Genomic DNA, 24,964 nt, shown 5'->3' with positions numbered 1-24,964 from the left:
AAACACTTGGCTGCATGCCATTTCCCTCTGGAAACAGCCGGTTCCCCCCAGAGTGACGAGGACTTGTATTTGGATCGGGATGGCACGGTTCCGGCGCGTTGCCCTCTCTACTGGACCCAATTCAGTACATAGATCCAAAAGCACAGCTTTAAGCAATTTAAATCGGCATATTAGTCAGTCATCGTCATGATCCCTGAAGTCTCTTTTTCTCCTGATTCTTCCATTGGCGTAGTCCTCCTGCAGGGTAAGCAGTGCCATCATGCAGCATTACGCACGTGGTCACCGCAGAATTTATATGTTTACAACAATTTGTGATTGTTAACACCTTGCTAACATCACAGCATCAACTAGTGTTATCCCCCACCCAGAGAAACAATTTAAAAACAAAAGTCTAATAGGAAAACACACTTTTCTTCAAGCAGGTTTTGTCACAAACAGTATTAAAGTTCTGACCATTAGCGAGGACATTAAGTGTAACGATTGCACGAGAGCTTAACGGCAGTATTTCCAGACTTTGACATTTGATGATATATGCACAGTATTAAAGACCGATGTTAGTTATTTAGGCTACACTGTGTTCTGCCGTTATCTAATCCTAGGGTATTTGATGCTATCCTGTATTCCATGCAGTCTCCTCCTCCTGCGCTCCATAGCGGACAAGGTGAGACAGTGAGACAGCGCCGATTAAATAGTAAGAACGCATTTTTATTTCAGATTTGAGCTGGATTTTATGGAACAAGTATCACTCAGTACAAACGCAAATAACATGTTTTGTGTGTACGCCACCTTTATAAATGATACCCCTGGTTATTTTCTCGATTCATCAATGAATTGTTTAATGTATAAAATGTCAAAAAGAAGTAAAAAATACTGATCAAACCAGTTTACTATCAAGTAAGACTAAGCAAATCCTCACAATTGAGAAGATGGAACAAGGGAATATTTGCCGTTTTTGCTCAGAAAAAATTATGATTAACAACAGACTGTCGACTAATGAATTAAATGACTTAATCGTTTCAGCTGTAAATACAACCCAAAGCAGTAGTCGTCTCTCCCAGTCTTTTTACGGTTGTCGTAAAAAGCATTTTTATTTTAGCATTTAGTTTCCTGCCAACTACACTCTGTTGTGGAAGGTTTAAATCTAATCGAGGAAAAGCTTTTTATTAGAGATTTAGTATTAGATTGCTGCTTCATTAAAACAAAATTCAATAAGGTAACAAAGTAATTTAGCTAAGGTTGTCATGGTGTTGGATCAATTTCCTGGGGGCCACAACTAGGCATGGGCCGGTGTATGATTCTGACGGTATGATAACCTTCAGCAAAAATATCACGGTATTGAGGTATTGCAATTACAGCTTCTTGTTGTTTTTTTTCATTCAACACAATGTATTTTCTTTTTAAACACACTGCACACTGGCAGGGAGACAGATCACTAAACTTTCTGCACTTTCTGTCTTTGACCACTCATAAAAAAACATCTTATGGTTTTGAAAACCTTGACTTTTTCAAACCGCGATATACCTTGAAACCTGTAACTGGCCCATGCCTAGCCACAACAGTAGCATCTTAAATGTACATAATGAGGAAGTAATGATTACTTATTGGTTGTTTGCAAATTAGCATTAAGAGTTAATAATGATTAATTGAGAAAAATTGTCAGCAAGTAGATCCACAGAAACTAATCATTATCATACTGGTTCATTATCATAGTTTAACCCTGACATTTCATTCTTGAGCTTGTAAAACCAGAAACTAACAAAACAATCTCAACCCTAGCTCCATTTGACTGCTTATTACAGGGTTTTCGACTACACCACGCAGTCTTCATCAGCAGATGAAGCTCAACTTTTACGACAGCAATATCGAGAGGTTTAATAAGAAGTGAGCAAACTCCACCCACTGATGAAGACCTTGTGATGCAATCAAAAGCTCCGGAACAAGCAAGTTGTTGGACTTCCTTGAGTTTAGACTGTCAATTACAGTAGCATAGTGCATTTCAGTCAGTCCACAAGTGATCAAGTGATGATTCTCAACTATATAGTCCTTTTGAAAGTTGTTGTCTACTTTTAAGTTATTCATTTTTTGAAAGTTTCTGTTTTGTTCCAAACTCATTATGTAGTTAGAACAATTTAGTGTCTTACTTGAAAGTGTTTCTAAACTAAACAATGTTCACCTGCTGTCTTGTTAAGCTGGACTGAAAACTTGCAGACTCCCGTCCTTCTACTGCCCACCATGGGTGGTAAAAGTGAAAGTCTCTGACAACAAAAACTGACTGATCTCAGTATGAGCCTGTCTGTTTCTCATTGACAAACTGATTTTCCATCTCTCACATTGATGAGTTGTTTATCCGTGCCCATCTACATGCTTGTAATGACAGCGACAGTCAAGACTGTGTGTTTTTGAATACACCATGCCTGTAATAATGCTATGCTAATTAATGTGGCTGACTGAGAACAAACCGTCTTTCCAAGGACACCCTCCCTCTACCTCATGTTCTCCCACTTACAATTCCCAGCATGCTTTTCAGCTTTAAAGCATGCTTGCGGTATCAAGAGATTCCCCTCTCACCAGATGCTGGGTAAGGCACAGTGCAGGCGCTACTGGGGAGAATTCTTTATTGTATTTGTGAATTTAAAAGGATATTTATGGGATGAGTAAGAGGAGGGGTGGGAAGGTGGAGGAAGAAAGAAATGAGAATCTATTGAAGAGGGAGGGGATGAAAAAAAAAAGACGTTCATCTGTTAAATAAAAGACGTGGAATGAAAGGAAAACAGGCAAAATCGCTGACTTTAACTTTCTTCCCTTCTGAGGGGAAATAAACTGTGATTATCAAATCAGTTAGAACCATTGCGTCATAAATCATCGCATATGAGAGGAACAATGACACATTCCTCATTGCGGTCCCTCAGCTTTCTGCATGCCTTTCTTTTCTGGGGAGTGTTCATGAATGATTTAAAAAGTGATCTGTTTCTGAGCCTCGGCTGCCTTGGAAGAAGAGGAGCTAAGCGGGGAGGAGTCTGAACAGGGTGGGTGGGACCATGCATGAAAGTTGCCTGTCTTCAGCGAGAACATACACCTCATCACACATCAAACACGAATCGTATATTTCATTCATGAGGGAAAAGGTGGCAGTATTCGAGTATAAAGCGGTTTCCTCATGAAACAGAATAGATGGGAAAGTTTTCAACCACCTCTGTGGTGCCCGTGTGAACTGGAGAATAATATTTACAGAGCAACACACCTCACATCATTCATCACAAAATCACACACCCCAGCTAGTCCCATGAAACTAGGAGTTAATCCATCATCTGCCTCCCTCTTTTATTTCTCTCCCTCTCCCCCTGATCCAGGCTTATACCTACCATCCTCTCACCTTCACTCTGCAAAGGACACAAAAGGAAACTTTGGTGTAATTCAAAAATAGTGGTGACAGTCTCCAAAGTCAAAGTCATGGATAACCAAGACACAAAAAGACTGGAGGGAGACTGGAGGAGAAGCATCTGTTCTTCCTTGTTCTCCGGTGGAGATGATGGACAAGCCTCGAGGCCACAGAGATTTCTCACTCTCTGCACTGTCATCCACATTCATGCTTGTAGTACAACAATAAGCCTTTGTAACAGGCCACAGACTGTAATAAGTCCATCTCTCACAAATCAGGGTTACGGATTTCCAAGTTCAAATTAGTACGTTGCTGTTACAATTTAAAAATGTTGTTGCTCAGTGGAGCGTTTAGCCTTATATTGTAACTGGTCTGTTTTCTCTTTTGTTCCTCGCTGTTCTGTTACAAGAGTACTCGACTGATTTAGCATTGCACTCAACTTCATTGTCAGAGTTTTTTTAGATTAAGGCTTGAAAATCGATGCAAGCAAACCAAAGATATCGTACCAAATGCTAAATATTTCAATGCAAAGCCCTGTCGATCATAATCCAGATTCTGTATCCAGATACAGATCCAATGTTAATATTGGGTGCAAATGGGGCCCGATCTTGTACTTTTCTGGTGGCTTTGATGTCATATTCTCAACATCAAGTATCAGACTTTTCAGGCTCATGTTATGATCTGATTTCTAGACAGTCTGCACACATAAACAAGCCACAAAACAAACATGAGCAGTGTAATGAAAAAGAGCCAATCTGATAGATGTGTGTACAGCAAGTACAGCATGATCACATAACACCAGGTGTAAAAAGCATGGAAAAATTGCACCGAAATGTGCAACAGAACAATTCCAGAGACCTACTGAAATATTTTCTTGAATATTTGCATAACTTTGCTTTTTTTTTTCTTTAATTTTTTTTTTCTTTTTGCTAAATGCAGAAATAAATCATTGTTTTGATAACTACATGATGATGATGACTATAGACGAATAAGAACATCTACAGAAACATGAAAGAAGTGGCAAATAACTGCTTCAACTCTCCTTCCTCTACTCTTTGCAACATGTTAATGAACACCAGTAAAGTATTCTGTGCCAGTCTGTTTCAGTCTGTGAGGAGATGGAGAGCTTAGACCTCTCAGCACATTAGCTCTGTCAGTGGGGGGGCCAGGATGGCACTGGGAGAAACAGACACACAGATAAATGAGTCCAGCAGGCATGAAACCACATGGCCATGTAAAAACACTCCGAATATCATTAGCATATATACGGCTTGTTTTCTGGCACGTCTGCTCTTAACTAATTTTCACGACTGGAAAATAATTAAGTCTTTATGCAAGACTTTTAATTACCACAGAACTACTTTACTTTTACTTTTACTTTAGTACTTTGTACTGCTGGTAGTAGTAGTAATAGTGATGGTAATATTATTAATACTCTTTCCACCTTTTTAGCCAATCTAGCGGCTGTAGGGGTGCCAGGGACGGTCTGTCGTTCCACCATTTAGGTCCAGACTGAAATATCTACACGGTGGATTAGCACAAAAAAGAGTTTTTGGATAGATTGTGATGACATTTGATACAGAAATTCATGTTCCTTTCAGGATGAGTTGTAATTGGTGAATTCTTAACTTCTCTAGCTTCATCATCGGGTCCAAATTTATTTTTGAGCAATGCTATGGTGTATGACCACCAGTCTCAGCAGCACTTTTCATTTGGTGCTAATTAGCAAATATTAGCTTGCACCTAACACTAAATTAAAATGGTGAACATGCTAAACCTTATACCTGCTTAGCATCAGCATGTTAGCATTTAGCTCTAAGCACCACTGTACATACAGTATAAATGAATCCATACAAGCCCTATTTTGCGGCTACCCTGGTTCGCTATATCATTGTTTCCCAATTGTGGTAGAAAAGTTTCCTCTTTCTTCACCGTTTGCCCAGTGGAAAAGATAATATTCAAAAACTCAATACTTACAATGATATTTTAAAAATATTGTTTGCCTCAAATGCCAATACTGGGTTATTTTTTTGAATATAATTTAATAACATTTAACATACTATGACTTCAATAGAAAAATCATCAGTGGTAGTGACATCAACCCCAACAGTGCTATAATGTATGCTTTGCTTGCGCAGCCGACTGACGTCGGGGAGTAAGAGACACTCTGACTGCATACTTGGCTTCTCTTAAATGTCATTCTCCCCCGTCAGCCAATCAAATGAAATTGAGAAGTCGGGGAGAAGAAGACCTGATGCTGCAGCGATTACCAGCCAGAAGAGAAAAACGATGCAGACTTTGTCTTCCCCCTCATCCTGCTCCATCTCCTTCTCCCTGTCTTGGCCCTAATCCACTTAGTTGGCTCTTCCTGAGCTTACAGCCTTTCCTTTATTCCATTATAAAGACCCACCGTACGACCTGCTGCTTATTTCATTAAAAAGGCCCAATCCATGACCCCACGTCTAATCCATAATGCAGACTACAGGCTACAATAGTCCACACCACAGTCCAGCAGGGCGGCTGACAAATGGGACAGAGGGAACAGGGATAGGGAGACGGAGGACCGATGAATGAGGTGGAATTTGAGAGCTCCGCTTATGAGTAAAGCTTCCCGGTGAATAAGATTTCACTGATGTAAATGATGATAGAGTTGAGGCTTTGCTACTCTATCTTTTGATTGTTGGAGATGGCTTTCACATGGCCCATCTGTGATATGGAAATGGCCACATCTATGGGTTGAATATACCCTGTAAAATGAGCATGAAGCCCAAGGCTTTCAAACCAAAAACACCTTGGCTTAGAGTTTAAATTGTAGTCTGTACTGTAGCTCATTACAGTTAACCTTGGGAGAACTTTGCAACACAAAGTGAGTGATGTTGAATCATATAATAATCTTCTATCCACTCTTTCTAATTTGACTTTACCTCCTTTCCCTCTGTATGACCTCCTTTTTTTTTTAAATCCTTGCTCCACTTCTGGCTGCCCTCTCACAACTTGCTTAAGATCCAGTTTGCTGTGTGTTTTCAACGCGTCCACCAATCTAAATTTACAACCTCCCTCCTATCAAACCTAGCTTCCCTGCGTTTGCACTTAATAGCCTATCAGGTTACGTATTTATTGATAAAGCAGCACTATTTAGCTCTGAGTACCTGGCTTCCCGCATACCTGCGCCAGCTTTTTAAAGCCAGGCTAGTCACTCTGACAATGCAGCGTCAGATAAAAGAGACACACCCCATAGAGATAACTTTGTCATGATTGATGGGAAAAGGGCTTGTTTTGCTACCTACGTCCAGGCTCAACTCGGGTCATTAAGAAGAGTTAACTAATAATAATTACTTTTAACTGGGATCAGCCAGAGAGCCACAGCTAGAGGCTTGGGGACATACAATACGGCCAGGAAGTGACTACAACCCTCTCTCCATCGATAACACCAGCGTATCTCATTACTGTGGCGACCTGCGGTCCACTGCCATTCGGTCTTGATCATATAAAACCTATTTCAGTGCGCCGTCCCCAACGGAGCACCAGCAGAGTGGAATATTCATTATTCAAATTTTAAGCATTGGAAATCCCAATATGTTACTAAGGCCAGATGAGATGAGATGAAAAAGCTTAGCCTTTTGTCCAGGGAACATTGACTAATCGTCTCGCTCCCCAAAATCAATTTCCCAGCCGTAAGCATCAGACACTCTTGATTGTACTGTACTGTTGAAGACCCCCCACCACTATCACCTAATACTCCTGCTGGCTGCCCAGAATAACTTATTGATTAGTGATTATGTTACGGGAGGTGTGGGTGGCCAGGGCGGAAGACGGACTGGCCTCAGTCATCTGCACAGGGCTAAATTTGGGTCCTCTGTTACCAGATCCAGCACATACTGACACTATCTCCAGCTGCCATCAGCCCTGCTCTCTGGGTGAGGAGAGAAATTAAGAAAGTTTTCTGGAAGTATAAATATGAAGAGATATTTTTACAGTGTAGGGGGGTGTTTCAAGGGAATCAGCGCAGCAGGGAATTCGAGACGGATGGTAAATTCTTAGAAGTGGTGCGCTTGTGGACTACTAAATACAAAAAACAAATTTTTCAAAACCAGCATGGTTGATTATTAAATGTGCTAGTTGTAGTGGGGGTTCTGGCGTGGTGATGGACTGTTTCACCCCCAGGGTATTGGGCCGAGCTCTCCCTCTCTCATGCTGTGCTGAGCCTGAAAAGTGGCTGTGATCAATACCTGCAGGCCCTTTCCGCAGTGCCAGAGGGCTGTGTGTGTGTGTGTGTTGTGTGGGTGTGTTTGTGCGTGCGTGCTGTGTCAGCATTCACTCAGGACTTCATCAAACAACCCCCCTAACCTAGTCCACACGCACATACACCAACATCAGCCAACGCCCGTCTGAAACGGTCGCTCATTTTCACTTTCCCCTTCTCACCCACCACCCCTATCACACAAACACACACACACACAAATTCACACCTCTTTCCTCCCATTCCAGGCCATCCCAACGCGGATGTTAAATACCATTCAAATGTCAGCCTCCCGTATTGATTGGAATGATAATTCTGAAAGGTAGGAGAGATGGCTTGTTGATGCTAAGCAGGCGGTGACGGCCCGAGCATCCTTCACTGTCACAAAGTTGCCATGTAAGGGTTCCCGGCTCTGCTGGCAGAATGTGGATGGCGGTTTACGTTGGACCACAGAGGCCGTATGTTTCTGTCATTAATCATTGTCCTCACCAGTGACAGGCAGACCAGGATTCATGTTGGGAGAGAGAGGGTCATTTTCAACGCCCTCAGATCAGAGAGGCTGTGTGCGAGAGTGTGTGCCTGAGTGTCAGACCAGAGGGTTTCTTCATCACCAGGTGGTTTTCTCTACATGACATTCAACAACATGCAGGTTGTTTTATGATTCAAATCTGCTAAATGTATATTTTGTTATCGATTTGTTTTAGCTGGTGCAATTTCAGCAGATGAACACATGAATAATGCTGGGCAATGTGATAAAACTGGTAATGTTTTGTATTTTATGTGTTAAATAGGCATTATTTCAGATGTTTAAATGACAAACAATCTCCTTTTATACCTAGTGGTACTAACTGTTAGCCTACAGATAGTTTCAGTTTCATCTGCTGATGTTTTCATATATTCATCAGTGAGATTTCTGCTGCTGACCTAATACAATGGAATTTTGTTTGTGCCTCTCAAAGCTCTGAAAAGACACTTGGAAACTGTAAATAGTTTTAACTGAATCTACTTCCCTGTGAAATCCCTTTAACCTTTGCCCCAGAATAAGCTTAAGTTGGGGAACGTTTTCAATAACGACGTCAATAGAAAAAGGTATTTGAGAGCACCCATCTGCACTGCTTTTATGTTCTGAAAATGTAGCTTCCAGTCCCACAGACTTCTTTTTTGTTTTGGCTCTATTGTTTTAGTCATAGTGTGTGTGTGTGTGTGTGTGTGTGTGTGTGTGTGTGTGTGTTTTTCGTAAACATTATTAAAAAGGGCACTTACATAATGGTTTGTCAGCCAGTGTATTCTGAATCATTTCTTGCCGTATTCTGATTGGTTGGGTTGTAGACGTGGGTCGTAGCAGCAGTAACATTGGGAGAATTGGTCCTAAAGTCTTTGGTTGCTAAACCCTTAAAGCTGCAGCGAGATTTTCACACAACATAATTCTCATGTAACGCAATAAAATAGCTCTCATTAGCTCCTTTTGTAAATGTTTGGTAATAAAAAATGTAAACAAAAATCCTATTTTAGATCGTATTGCAGTGAATCATTTTGCTCCAAGTGAATTCTGTTATGTTAAAAGGAGTGTACACATGCATCCCTCATCAAGTCAACGTTGACCCTCACCTGGCAGGTACCTCGATGTTGGAGATGGCATAGAAGTACTTGAGCAGGTTGTCTCTCTGGACATACGTGCCTCCGAGAGCGGGCCTGAGAAGCCTCATCCTAAGGTTGGTGAAGGTGAAGAAGTCCCTCAATCCCTTCATACTTTCCATGCGAGTGTACAGGTTGTCCATGTTCTGTAGCCGTGGTCCTGCAAACACAGCAAAGCGCGCTCGCACCTCGAACTTCACATTCTTGTCGCTCTTGGAGCCGACCCAGCGCGAGTACTGCTCGGTGCAGATGACCCGCGTGACGTTGGCTGGTGAGAGGTCACTCACGCGTTTGGGTGGCATTTTGAAGGCGTCCATGCAGTCGTCAGCGTAGAACTGGTAGGGCTGCCATGAGCGTCCGTGGTCCATGGACTTATCCAGTACCATGATAGTAGGACGGCCGTACTCAAAGGTGATCAGGATGTCGTCTGTGAGCTCCAGACTCTTGTTCCAGGACATGGTGATGTTGGCCAGCAGGGGCTCTGGGTGGCGTCTCCATGTCACTGTCTGCCAGTAGGTGAGGAGACCTGTGCGTTCTTTGTCCTGCATCAGCTGAGGAGGGTGGGCCAAGTCTGGGTTCGAGGCATCACACTCGTCACTGCACAGGTATGGGTTCTCCTAAAAGAGAGATGAAGACAGAGCAGTAATACATCAGTCAGGGTTTGAGAATTAATCTAATGATAGCAGCCTCTATATAAGAATATATAAAATAATATACAGAATAATAATTGAACATTTTGAAATATCAAATTAGTCTATTTGTCAAATGTATATATAAACAAGCATCTAAACAAGCCACAGACTCCGTGACGGATTAACCTACGAAGAGGCCCTTGGGCAAAGTTAAGCCTCGGGCCTCAACTCCTAACTTTCCCACTCTTTGTACATTGTGTATGTGTCGTGTTGCCTTTAAGTACCCATCAGGTACAGAGCACACAGCAGACTACACAGGGCAGTTTCATTATATTTTGCCCAGAACCCCAGAAACCAACAAATGCCAGAAGATTAACTGGCAACAGTTTTGCTTGTTGTGGTTGTTAGTGGTAATTTTAGCAAACACTGTATTATATAAACAAAATACAGTATATCAACTGGTATAACAAGGGCGTTCATGCTTTTATTATTTCAGTTTATAATGTGCTTTGATGGTGCATACTTCCCCACTGAAAAATTGCAATTAATCAAATTACTACAAATGAATTGCCACATAGTGAACATGGAGCCTTTGGGGTCCCTGAGGCAGTTGCCTGCTTTGCCCATTTGGTAATCCAGTTTTACACAGACTTTTTCTAAATGTAATTGATGCTAAAAAATGTCTCAATTCATAAGAAAACAAAATGTCTTGCAGCAAAATGTTTAGCTCTATTTGCAGTTTAGGTAGTCTCGCATTGCCAGACCATCCTCCACAGCACTGCGTAGGAGGGTCTGGCAAGTCCGCACAGCAATCCGGGATGGTGGAACGTGTGAACGTTCAAAGGTTGCTTTAGTCGTACAACAGAAAACTCAGATGGGACAGATACTCTAGCTAGCTGTCTGGATTTACCCTGCAGAGATCTGAGGAGCAGTTAACCACAGTCCTCATAAATCCACTGGAGTTTAAAATTAAAACACAAAGAAAGTGGAAGGCAACGGGACATCCGGTGGAATTTCCGGCAGAACGAGCGCAATCCTGGAAGTGTAATGTCATGAATATAGACTACAGTTTAGGCAACTGAAATGTACTGTATCTTATGCAAAGGAATTACAATTTCTCCTCCCAATCTTCCAGGTAAAGTATAGATGTTCCCCTCATATGATCTAAATGAGGAGTGCCTTCAGCTCCTTGCCAAGGCACTGAGGGACAGAGAGCTTAAAAGTAAATTTGCCAAACAACACAACAGGAAGTGTGAAGGTCAAGAGGATTGTGCATCATCACTGTATTTGCATAGACAGCAGAGTGCTGCTGCACTTTTAACTCCAGAGAATTGATCCTCCTCTTCTAGTGATGCCAAGACTTTCAAGCCGCGGCCCCTCTACAGAACTGAGAAGTCAAAGGGATTACTCACACTCCTCACACAGAGCCTCTTTCTACCTGCACTAAGAAATGCCTTTCACTCTCTGTTCGGAGATCTCAGGCCTCTCATTGTCCTTTTTCTACTGAGACACATTTATTATCAGCTCATTCAGATTCCTACATTTCCATGTTACAAAAAAATGTCAGGTCCCGTACCTCCCATGACCTTTATTGAGAGTTTTCACCAAACTTTGTGAAATTGTAAATCCTTCCCCTGAGATAACTTTCCCCAGAATCCCTAATTCCTCAGTTGCTGGTTCGTCATATTGAGACATTTGCAGACATTTCAGTTCAGTAAAATTGATGGAGCTTACTGTTGTAAGCCAGTTGTCTGACATCCACATCGCCACAGAAGTCAAATATTTACACAGAGAAATCCCAGAGATCCTCACAGTCATTAATTTGCAAAACGCAGCTGTTTAGATTGTATCACATTCAGAAGACTTGTCGTGCCCCCAGGATGTGTTAATTAGACTGATAAGGGGTTATTTTTTGTCGTTAATTGTATCAAATGGGTCATTATTTGTATCATTTGTCCAAATATTCACTTTATCACACACAGCCACTGGCTTATTTCATTATACTTCACATTTGTAGCGTTGCTCGAAAAATCCAAGCCCCAAAGCTGTCATTTTCATCATTGCCATTACACAGTTGTGGTATTGACTAATTTATTTAATTAAAACAATTTAAAAAAAATCCTAAACAAATTTCTGCTTTAAATACAATCCATCATATTTAGGTTAATAATTTGCTGCTGGTGCCTGTAAAGTTTCCACTCAACTCTTTGTCTCCTGTTTTACACTAACTGATTAAATGTTATAGTTGATGTTAAACTTTTTTTATTTATTATATCAATAGTCTTCTTAAATGTTACTGCATTCTTAACACGCTCTTGATGGAGTGCAGAGTATGTCTTAAAATAGCCTTCTTTTTTCTTCCACCTCCGCCTCCTCCCCTTTCTTCTTTGTTTGGTTCCTTTTATTATTTTTTTTCTGCGGGTGTTATTACAACTTCTAATTGTAGTGTCTAAGACTGTGACCAGCTCATCTTGAAATTGTGTTTTGTAATGTATAGTAATAGCAATTCTGTTTCCAACAACTACAGAATAAAGCAGATGTACTTCAATAATTTGTTTAGCGATTTAAATATATGACAAAGAACAAATGACAGGCAGTAGTAAAAGGCAAAGCAGACAAAGCCCCAGTGACGGCAAACATTTGCCGCTTTAACATTTGACCTACATGCGATATACAAAAGAATAACAGTAACTTTCATACAATTCATACTGTTTACAGACTAGTTTAATCTTTTTCTCTATTCAAATAATTTTAGTCAGTTTGGTGTGTCACTGACTTTGTTGAGCGATTGGGCTTTTTTACGGATTACACTCAATAATGCTCGAAACAGCCAACCTAGGAATAAAATAAGTGAATAAAAGGACACATTTCTAAAGCGACTCACTCCTACTTACAGCAAAGAGTAATAGTAACCTTTAAAGCCTTGCAGTAGTGCATAACTTTTTGATATTAATAAACGTCCGTTACATTCAAGCCATTACCAAATGAGTTGCTACAAAGCTAATTAAGACTATCAGCTCCACCAAACTCTCTCTGTATTCCTCAGTATGGCTATGTTTAGAAAATTGTGTAGTCGGGTGACATTCCCGCGTAGAAACTCGAGTAAAGATAGTGAGCTCTTCTGAAGAGTCCATGTTTTTTTTATCCTCAGTGTCTCCTTGGCTACTAGCAACTGCGTGGAGGAGGGGTGGGGAGTGCTGTGCGATCACTGAAGGCTTGTATCATGTGGACGCGCAGACAGTGTTGTTGTCATTACTTAGAATTCCTCCTGGGGGCGGCAGAAACTACGCACTATAGCTTTAAGAGCATCTCTCAAGTCATCACATAATTGATCACATGTACGCACAGAGCACAAACAGCCAATCAGAGATGAGAATTTACTTTACGTCTGCCCCTTACATTTTACTTATTTGAAAAGAAAAAATATAGAAAAATATATACGGTAGACATTTTTATATCGTTTTGTCGATATACAGTATATCGTCATATCGCCCAGCCCTAATAAACAACAACATCTAATATTTTAATGATATATAAATAGAGAACAATAAATAGGAAATAAATACTGGGAAATTGGCCAAAAAATGAAAAAAAGAGGTGGTACACAAACATTTTGTGTACCACCTTTAAAAGTGAATTCTGAATTACACTGCATATTCAACATGACCATATATATATTACAATCATTTCAAAACCGCTTGTAGAAGTGTGTCTCCGTTATACAGCCATTTAGCATCTGTCCTAATCAATGTAAGTGACCTCCGGAGCTCTCAACAATTTAACAGCATTTTAAAGTCCTAAGACATTTGATGAAAAGCTATTATTTAAAAGTTCCTAAATTCACTTTTATCTTTCTCTTAATTCCCAAGTTTGATATTTAGTAGTTCAATATAAATACAGACCCTGACCCTGATAATACACTTGATTAATGTGCCTTTTCCTTGATGATGTCTAGAGATTTCTAAACCATATCTAACATTAAACTTTACAGATGTTTTTTTCTTTTTTTTTTTTTTTACAGAAAGACACGTCTTAATGGGCGAAAATCCTAATCAAATATAGAATCAAATGTTTTAAGCGGATTCATCCTTACTCTGATTAGAGTGAGGCATGACATTAACTCACCTACTGTACTTAAGCATATATCAAATTATAGGTATGATTGAAGATACTGAAGTTACACCGACACATGAATTACACAAATTGATGTAACACAAATAGAATGCAATGCTTCAACTGCTTTAAGTTCAGCACAGTAGAATTAGACGGCATAATGACAAAAATCTATCTTTCGAAGAATCAAACACTGAAGGCTTTTAAGGTGGCAGTAAATAGTTTGTAGTTGGATCCTTGATGGATGTAGTACATGGAAGAGTTTGACAGAGTCATGCATGAAGATTGAGACGCAAGTTGTGAATTTATTTATAATTTATTCAATTCAAGCTGACCAAACTTTCTTCAGCAGCCTTGTGAGCCTGCAAAGGCTGATTGTTCAGTACTCAAACGACTGTGGATGGAGTATCACTTTAAACAACACTTTCTACTGTATGATGTAAGCTCTAACGTGAAAGCAATACAGCATAATATTGATGTACTGTGCAAGCAAAGATCATGTGTCGTTGCTTCTTTTCAGACATTCACTTTTTCCACATCCATTGCAAAGAAGCAGCAGTTCTGCCTTTTGAATAAAGCCATTGGACTGTACCGAGGGGAAAGTGAGCAGTCAGTCAAACCCACTCTAGTGGTGTAATAACAAAAGCAAAAGTTACTAGCCTGCAAGGCTAAGATTATAAATCATCTGATTTATGGTGACAACGCAGAGTGGGAAAACTCCAAACATAAGCAATCGCTGAGCCCGGTGCTGAGGGAAGCTGTACGGCACAAAAGACACTATACAGGATCATGATGCATGTGAAGACACAGCAGTGAAACAACAGTATCTATACTGAAACCCGTAGATAATCTATCTCTCTCCTCACTGGAACGACATAGTAGCGTTGTCCTCTATCTGATAACCCAATTATCTCCCTTGCACTGACTCAGATAGAAATCGCTGTCGGCACAAACGCATTTAGGATGATAATCTACAGTGCTCATAAACAACCGCAACCGGAAAAGGTAATAAGAATTAGATGAAGGGTACTCTTACTTGCTATTGTTAATCGAAATGTACTCTCTACTGTAGCGGCCCCGCTGCTTCTGTTCCCTCCATTATTAGTCCATCCCCTGACCTCCAGACACACGTTTACACACACGGGACTGGATTAGTAGGCTGTTGTTCCTGGGATGACCCTCGACCTACAGTACAAATCCTATTGAAAATGATCGCACTGTCACACTGTCCTAGATACAACACAGCCTCCATACAGGTTAGCTGCTGAATTGTGTTTGTGACAGCGTTTCCGTTTCTGAGAGAGAGTGTGTTTTTGTGCAGACAAATCCACAAACTAGGAGCAAAGATCAGTGCAATGTTTCTTTTTTAGGTCTTGTTGTGTCTTCTGTTGGCGTTGAGCGTTGGGTCAAAAAGCTGCATGTTGCTGTTCATCAGTCTGCTCTGACCTCTCCGAGCCCATTAGGATTAGCTAGAGTAGAGGTGATACATACTGTAATATAGGCTGGAAGATTTATTTATTTTTTATCCCCCATGAGAGACTTACGCGCTAGGTTATGTTTAAGCCCTTTGTGTGCCCTGTCTTCCTTATCCCACTCTGCCTCCTGCTACTACTCTGCCCTGGCCCACTACATCTATGCCAGGATACAAACACCCGAAAACACACTCTCTCTCTCACACACACTCACACACTCACACACACATACACACTCAGATCCCTGCCAACTGCTGCGGCAGGTGGCCCGCACTGCTAAGCCCCTCCAGCAATTATCCTCGCTGGGATCCTGTCTCCACGACAACAGCCACCACGATGCCTCTGCAACGAGTGATTGTCTTGTTTTCACTTGCGGGATAACAATGTGATTATAAACAGTCAGTTATAACTCCTCAAGTGCTAAAGTTGTAGGGCTATGAGGACTGATTGTGAGTGAGCTCTCTGATCATTTGACAAAAAAAAAAACACGGAAATAAAGCATGATGAAATGTGTGGCGCTGCATGCCCTTCCCCCTTTCTCCCCTCACTTAAATGTCCATTTCTGCCCCCCCCCCCAAAAAAAAATAGTAACTCCTTGCCCTCTCTCTCCTCATGTCTTTATTTCTTCCTCCACTTATAGAAGTTTCTAAGTTATATTGCTAGCAGGGGGAATAAAGGTAGGGACACACACTCGGAACACAATTTATTTTGTTTTCGAGAAACATCGAATGAAATGACCCTCCTATTAAAAAGGCCACAGAGGGGAAGAGAAAGGGATATTGCTTTTTCACTTATAACGTTAATCTTTTATTCTGTTGGAGGTTTTCCCATCATACTGGTTCTTGTTACCCTGGGTGAAGATGGTGTGTGTCTTTGTGAGTGTTGTTTGAAAAATGTGTCCATACAGGAGTATGTACTGTATGTATATAAGTGAAGAACATGTATATAATTACAAATCCTTTTAGTTTGATTACCTAAAAAGCTGTGATTATTCACTCGCTGTAAAATGTCTCACAAAACAGCAGTCGGCAAGTGTAAATGTGTCTTAGGTGTGTGTGCTTGCGTGGGTGGGTGTTGTTTATGTCTGTGTGTGTGTGTGTGTGTGTGTGTGTGTGTGTGTGTGTGTGTGTGTGTGCGACTGCATGCAAGCAGGAGTCAATGTTTATTGTAGGCATGTGTGACTGTGCTGGGGGAGGAGAGAAGGACAGAGCAGGGACACCATGCTGCTCTACAGTCGGACAAGTAATGTTAGGAACTTATCTTATTATTCAGGTAATGCTTACAGTAGATACAGTGCACTGAAAGAACAAAATATGAGTTGTTTTTTGTCATTGAGTGCACTGATGAGGTGAATTCCCGTAAAAGCTATTATGTTTTACTGATGTCTGTTATTAAATTTAAACCAATCACGAAGGAGGAGATGTAGATAAAGGGAGGCAGACGGGCTGGAAAAGGATTTTAAGCTTTGAGACAAATGATGTAGATTGTGCAACAGATATCTTTATATTATATTTTCTGTGTTTCATAAAGAGTACTCTACTGATTTAGCATTGAACTCCTGTAAAATGGTTGTACTCGTGTCCGACAGTTATTTTTATTTTTTTTAAAGGAATTAAAAATTCAAGCAGTAGAAACCAGAGATATTTTACTCCACGCATTCTTATTCTTTGTCGAAAATTGGCGCCTACATTACCCACAATGCAACGTGAGCACCTACAGTTAAATTAGAACTGTTGGTGTGAGGAGTGGGATACAGAGGTCTGGTAACCTCACTTTTTTTCTAATGCCACACTAGGGCTGCATGATATAAGGAAAATATGCGATGACATTGTTGAATATTGCGATAACGATATTACTTGCAAAAAAAATAAACATATTAAAGTTTACTCAGTTCTGCATTTCTGCTACTTTTAGTATTCTGCTAAAATACACCGTATTGCTTGTTGAATTCAAAACAAATGAAAGGAAATCATTACATAACATTCTTTTATTAAACAAATTGAACATTGATTTGAATATAAAAGGCACCACTATAAAAGAATGACAGTTACATTATAAAGTGCAGTTTTCTACTGATGTTTTCTTTCAACTAACACAAAAAATCTCCAAGTGTCTTTCGCGATATGTCGCAGTCTTTCGCGATATGTATATTGCGCCAGTTGATATTGCGATCACGATAAAAAAGATATATATATATATATATATATATATATATATATATATATATATATATATATATATTGTATTGTCTTTGAGTAGTATTCCCCAAGACCTGTAAACACACTTTGATGTGTAAAATCACAATTGCTGTGTTAAAATATTGTCTTTGAGTCTGACTGAGAGTAAACACAGAAAGTATCTCCTGAGAGACTCCTGCTCCTCACCAAGATAAAGACTGTATTAGTTATAGTCCATCATTTTACCTGTGGAAATTCTGGGAGCGAGGACTACGGAAACAACAATCTTAACAGTAGCGGAGAGTGTGAGTCTACAGCTTTCCAAACATTCAACAGAATGTCCAGGAGAGTTTTTTTTTTTTTTTTTTTTTCTGTGTCTGTATTTTTTAGATAGATTCTGTTGCATTGAAGTTTTGTTGGAAAGCTAAGAGGCTCGCGTTTCCTTGCACTTGTCTGTATTTCACAAAACTACAATTGAGGTGGAAAGTAAAATTTTATCGCGAACAATAATCATAAGGGACCATAAGGGACACAAATATATGCTAATCACTGGCTACCCATCAACTTTAGAATCCAGTTTAAGACCCAGTTGATTGCCTTCAAGGCTCTTAATGGTCAAGTACCATCTTATATCACAGATCTTATTCAAAGGTACTCAGCCCCGAGGTCTCTTAGATCTGAGGACAAATCTCTCCTCTGTGTCCCCCGATCTCGACTCAAACTAAAAGGTGACAGAGCCTTTGGCGTTGCTGCTCCACGACACACCTTTAACTAAAGATTAATTTTTACTCTCTGGCCTTTTTAACACACTAATCGCTCATTCTGTTATGTCTATAATTCTGTTTAAATTGCTGCTTGTTGTTGTTAGTGGGATGCTTTTTTGTATGTGTGTTTTGTCTCTACTTTTTATTTTTACATTTCAACTTTGGTCAGCTTAAGATGCATTTTTAAATGTGCTCTAGAAATAAACTTTACTTAATTACTTACTAATAACAACCAGGTGCAAATTTGCCTTTGAATTATCACTCAAATATTGTGGCCAGTCTATCTCACACAGAAACACCAGCTCTGTAGCTTTCATACTTATGGTCTCTCCTCTCCAGACAGCCATCAGTCCTGACATCCTGATGGGCGAGACTAGGCACTTTGCTACGTTCACCTGCGGCTGTCTAAGCCTATGCGGCCAATCCCTCTTAGTATCACCTCAGTCAGGGATAAATCTCACTTATAACTATCCTCCCGTTCTGCCAACACATCTAAACACTCTTTGATCACTTTTAACTGTGTCCTAATGGGGAAGCAAGCCATGCCATTACACCCTCCCCCACTTCCCTTGTTCGTACAGTCACTCTCTTTGTCGCTCTGTTTAGCAGTCTGTTTCTTTCTCTCCGTTTCCCGTCGTTAATTATGCCCTGTGCTGTCAAACCTGCTCATGCTGCGCCCAAATTCCGTTCTGAGGGTGTATTATTAGGACGCTGGCCACCGGGGCTAGCTTTAACCCCAGGGAGGTGCATCAGGGATGGTCCATTGCTGGGTTTGCGTGGCCCATTTGCATGGCCTCAATGGCCCACTGCTGGGCAGGGCAGGCCACTCGGGCCCGGCAGGTCTACACTGGGCAGGGAGTATGCAGTATGGCCATAGGCCCAGTCTGGAAAGCACTGATCCACGCTACCAGCTGCCATCTTCCTCCCCTTCCTGCATGCTCCTCTTCCGCTGCTGCGCGGCTTCTCTCTCTTCTCATATCTATTTTTAGAGCTGGCTGATTTCTACCTTCTAAAACGGGCGAATGTGTTGTGGAACAGGAAGGCGTGTTCTTTTTTTGTCTTTCTTAGACATACTAGCTGTCGGCCAACTCATGCACACGTTTCACACATCCCTGCTGGTGTCACAGCACAGTGTACATGTACATTCCTGTATACATGCATGCATCCCATTTGCATTCGGCTGCTCTCTGCTCTCGGGACTCAAGGGAGATGGTTGATTGAAGGTTTTGGTTCAAAACCGAAAAGCAAAATAACAAAGAACAGCACACCGAGACCTTTTTGAATGCAGCATTTTTATATCGACACTATGTGTGTACTACATGGAACTGTGGTCGGATTTCATCTTTCTGCCTAGCTAAGCTTGGATCTTCCCTCTCCCTCATCATTAGATATCCCTCTCTGCAACACACTGCCTCACCCCTCTAAAATCTACTTACTTCATCATCCTCAACTGCAAGCTAAGACTCTATCGTAGCTATATCATACAGAGAAACTACAAAGAAAGTGTACATTGCACTAGTGACAGTAGCATCTTTGTCAAAGTGCTGGAAGCCTGTCATGTTGAAAGAAGCCAACATGCTGGCCTTTTTGGCTGAGGAGGAAGGATGCTGCATTCCCAGGGAACAAGAGAGATAAATAGAGTGGAAAAATGCATCCCTATGGAGATAGAGGGACCAAAAGCTACTGTAAACCTGTGAAAGCAGGGAAAGCTACAGTATGCCTTAACATCAAAACCCCCAAAAGTGAACACTCCATACTTTTTAGGAAGGGGGGGTATTTTGCATCTTCCGCAGTATATCTCAAGTCTTATTAAGAATGAGCAGCTCTGCGCAATGGGTGATGCAGTCTTTTTTTTTTCCAGTGCCCCGACTTTCCCTTGACTTGTGGGATTGCTGAATGAGTGAATGTAAATGTACACCAATTAGATAAGAAACTGGCTTTTCTGTAAGGCTGCCAAATCCGGGGGCAAGAGGAAGAGAAAAAAAAAAGCTGCTTGCCTGAAAATAAATGATCTGTATACCAATAACCCTCAACTAATATGCCGTTGGTGGGTCCAAAAGAAAGACGGAGGTGTAATGGCTTAGATTCCCTGCTGGAGTGCATCCTCTGTTAGAAGTAGATACTATGTAGTGATTCTCAACCCAAAATGCAGAGATTTTTTTTTGTTTGATAAATGGAAGAAAATATGCATTATTACATGCCAGAAAAGCTAAATAGACATATCATCAAAAAGTCAAATAATTATGTAGTGATAATATTAAATCCGTATATCTGCTCTTTCATTATGTAAGAATTTGGGTCTGACATCCCTCACTTCTAAAGTAAACTTTCATCTCACAGCCTCCTAACTCTCTTAATCCCCAGCTAGTGCACCAGGGGGCCTGGTTCTATCCCTACAGCCACAGATGACTTGAGATGAACCAGAACTTTCTACTATAAAATCCCCGTCCGATGTAAAAGTGCTGACTAAGACCAGATTCCTTCCTGTACTGCCCTCTGTCCCTCTCTTTCTTTCTCTCTCATCGGCCTAGTAGCGCACTCTGGATCCTTGGGATGGAGCAATGCTGGCCAACCCTTGTAAGGAAGCCCATTAAGGAACCCATCAATATTTCATCATTGCTCACTCAGAAACATAGTTATAGAAGTTTCCAGGCCAGGGCCATTAGGGGGCAGACGTCAATACGTTATGGCAGCGAGCATCGCTCTTCACGTCTCCCCCTTGCCTCTGTCCGTCTCCTGTCTCAAGAGAAAGTCATCTGAGAGGCTTACTCAAGACGACAGTGGTTTCCGCTCCTTCTACATTAAACAAATCATTAACCATTAGGTATCCAATGAGCACAATATCCTTTCCTGCTCCTGTCAAATGACCCCAAGTACTGTTGTCAGTCTGGGAGGAAGGGAGGGAGAAAGGGGGGGTGGAGGGTTGTTTGTAAAATCTGTCTTCAGGTAACAAATCTCCAGTTACACAGAATACAAACACCTAATTACAGGGCATGACATGATTGTGTAATGTGATGCAGACAGGCTTAAACACTCTCCAGAAACACTTGTTGTGAGATCTTGACTCATGGCTGTTGAGACAGGTCTGCCACCTTCAATATGGCCAACTCAGTGAGTGGACAGTCGGTGGCAGCGAGGCGATTATTAAGAGGATGAACTTGCAGTCTCACACACACAAAGTGAGTCAAATCTTGTGAGTCAAACATCAAACATTCCTCTAAAAAGGCAGTGGGGAAGTTTAATTGCAGTCTTCTTAGGATTACAATGATTTTATAACCCTTATTTCAAATTATTACCCATACATTAGCCGGGATGGGAACTAGCCTGCAGGCTAAAGTGTGTTAAATATTGCTGTGCAGACATTTTAACGAGTTTTCCTGCAGCTCACCCTTTAGTGTCCTTGGAACTAAAAAGGTCCCGCTATATTCATTTTACCAGAGGAAATGTGAGGTCCTCTAGAAGCAAATCAAACCGGATCCCGGGCTGCCAAGTCCATACTAATGTAAACAACACCTCCCGACCTCTCTGAGGGAGGTCGAGCCATGCCAAGTCATTGCACTTATGTCATCCCTTTTTATGTCCCTATAGCTTTTATAGTGTGAATCCTGCTCTCACTTTAATTCGACCTTGTTTTCTTCTGTCACAACTTTTCACTGTTGTCCCTATTCAGCTTAATTGCATGACCCTGTGACTTTGTTGATTTCCAGAATAATAGTTTTCAACTGTTTACACTTACAACTATATTTTAATTAAGACCAACCAAGGTGTTCTGCAAGTATGGAGCACGTGTTTGTACTGTGTTCACTCTACTCTTTCAAATATACATTAGTTGATACTTTTTAAAGTTATTAATCAAGGTGTAAAATATGCTGTACAAGTCCCGACTTCAACTCACCAGAGTGCAGAACCTCTCGGGCGGGTTTCCACAAGTGATTCCGGGCGGATCCACCTTGATCCGCATGTAGTCTTTCATGGACGTGCTTTTCGGCTGGCACGCGTACTGCTCCCACACCGAGCCCTCATCCGTGCTCACCAGGGACTTGCACAGTTCGTACTGGCCCAGCGTGGAGGCCAAGCAGCGCAGCAGCAGCAGAAACACGGCCTGGAGGAGCATGGCAGGCTGGGGGGTGTTTGGAGCGGGGTCCGGTACAGGGTGAGGGGGGGCCACGGAGCTCAGAGGAGAGGTGAGGCGCATGGAGCGGTGATCATAAGGAAATAGTGAACATCCCTAGCGCCATACTTCTGTACTGTGAAAGGAGAGGTGCAGGTAAATTGACACAACTCGCCCCCAGGCTTAAAAAATCCCTAAATGACAGGGTGTATCGGCTGTAACTTTCGCTCAGTGTCTCTTCACAGATGTTGACGGTCCCCACACAGCCGAAAGAGGGGCACTTTCTTGTTTTGACGGCTGACTTCCTGAGGAAGATGCGCGGTGGGTGGAGAGGCGGATAATGTTACAGAGATTTATCTCAGCATACACTTCAACCATAGTGTTGCAGGGGGTTGGGTGGGAGATGTTAACGCGGGGTCATTTCTCAGAGAGCGGTGTCCTGCAGGGAAAAAGTGGAGCTGGTCGTGGAGGATGAAGGAGAAGTTACTGCGTCTTCATGTATATCCATTTGACGTTTTGCACTGGCCAGCTCCTCTGATTGTCCTGGGGGCGAATAAGGACAAATATGAGAGATGTGAGGAGTTAGTGTGACGAGCAATGTATCCTCATCAGTTCAACACAGCCTTAATCTTACTGTAAATGTAATTTTGCAGAACTCATATATCCTGCATGGTATTTTTCTTTTAAATAAAAGTTAAATGTCAGACTTTGAAATTACATGCGGATAGGTGGGTTGCATATAATTAACTCCTTAATTGTTATGTAGTAATTGGCGTTCATTTAGCCTCGAAAAGTGGGGGAAAAAACATTCATCTTCAGACTATAGGAGAACTTTGTGCATTGTGCATGTGTGGCACAGCAAGTTGGTTACAAGCAAGGCAAGTTTGGTTGATTCCTTCTCTAACAGGCGGTGCATTCGGCGATATTTAATATGAAGAGTTGCACATTAAAAACGCACTAAAATGCGCCGCATTGAGGTTAACCTTGTGCGTAAAAACACGTGCTGCTGCCGGGTGCCGCCTGTGCGTGCCAGAGTTGTAACTGCTCCTCTCTAATGCTGGAGATGTAAAGTAGGCTATAGATGTTTTATTTATAAATTGCACTGCAAGAAATATCAATCTGAAAGTGACATTTAATAGCCCTTATCAACTATTTTCTTAAAATATGAGAAGATGTGCAAAAAGGAGAGAGAGAGAGAGAGAGAGATATACGCACAAATCTACTTTATTTTTTTTAAATGAAGTGTAATTTTCATGAGTGATTTTAGGCCTAATCCTTGCTCTGTCTTACTTCAGTATACTGTCATTAATGTAATAATAAACTAAGCAAAACAGACTGCACTGGAAGTAGTTATTGTCGGATTTATTCGCTTAATTTAATTATAATTCAAATCTTAAACTGAATACATGAATAAATGAATAAATATGGTTGTCATTTTCTGCTGCGTGACTTGGTGATCATAATCCGACTGTCATCCCACACTGACAGGAACCAGGTCCTTGCACAACCTACCCCACACAACCCTGTGGACTTAGTTCTATTGACAAGTAAAGTCGCCAAAGCTATTTCCCGGCACTGACAGTGTTTTAGGGGTGTGTCAGTTTTTACAGTAGTGCACCCCACCGCGCAGCATAGCTCACACTACATGTGTATTGCATATTCACAAAGTAATGCATTAATGCGTTTGTCTGAAATAGTGTAAATTAAGATGAAAGTCCCCTCACAACGCTGATTATCCTGGAGTGGTCCAGATATTGTGTTCTAACTCAGAGCAGCTTCTCGGTGCAGACTTCAAAGAGCTTTGGCAAAATGCATCGTGTTGCGAGATCTTTTATCAAATCAGATAAAGCACTTACTTCTAACATGCATCCGCGAGACAGGTCAGCACTTTGTGTGGCGTTGGAGTACTGTGCATCCCCCTTTTGGGGCAAAAAAGATCCCCCAGATCATCCACTGTACTCGTTCCCCGCCGCGGCGCTCACTGTACTCCCATTATCTGCCTGCCCCGGCTCGCTGTTTGTTTTTGCCTTCTGCCGGATACTTTTTTATCACACCGTAGATGGCAGCACCCGGTAGATCGGTGTCCTAGATCTAGAAACGGCTGGGAAAAGAGGACTGAAATCCAGCGTCAAGGAGTATCAAAAGTACAAAATATTGACTTTGAGGAAAGGCTTGTGCCCGCCCTTCTTCCCCCCCTCACCTCCTCCTCTTCCCACTTTACAAGCTCGGGTTTACCCGGGATGCTCAAGGGCAGAAAGAAAGAGAGGAAAAAAAAAAGGCTTTATGGAAAATATCTCCCTCCCTCCTCTCTCTCTCTCTCTCTCTCTCTCTCTCTCTCTCTCTCTCTCTCTCTCTCTCTCTCAGTTAATGCCCAGGCTAAATCCTTTTACCATCACTTTCAATCACTATCTGAGCTTTTATCTGCTCCAGCACTGCTGCCT

At 41.4% G+C, this 24,964-nt stretch overlaps 1 protein-coding gene across 1 annotated transcript in view; it reads right to left on the bottom strand.

Annotated features, from left to right (window-relative positions):
• ntng2b (netrin g2b) overlaps window positions 1–24,662 on the bottom strand; it is a 68,813-nt gene extending 44,151 nt beyond the window's left edge. The window contains exons 1-3 of the mRNA XM_028601460.1: window positions 24,380–24,662; window positions 22,308–23,066; window positions 9,228–9,871 (exon numbers count right to left, since the gene is read on the bottom strand). Coding sequence (XP_028457261.1) covers window positions 9,228–9,871; window positions 22,308–22,607 — 944 coding nt within the window. The 5' untranslated portion in view covers window positions 22,608–23,066; window positions 24,380–24,662. The remainder of the gene's footprint in view (window positions 1–9,227; window positions 9,872–22,307; window positions 23,067–24,379) is intronic.
• Between the last annotated feature and the right edge of the window lie 302 nt (window positions 24,663–24,964).

This window comes from Perca flavescens, chromosome 16 (assembly GCF_004354835.1).
Source record: "Perca flavescens isolate YP-PL-M2 chromosome 16, PFLA_1.0, whole genome shotgun sequence".
NCBI lineage: Eukaryota > Metazoa > Chordata > Actinopteri > Perciformes > Percidae > Perca > Perca flavescens.
Note: the sequence above shows the minus strand (reverse complement) of the source record. Positions and strands in the feature narration are given on the sequence as shown.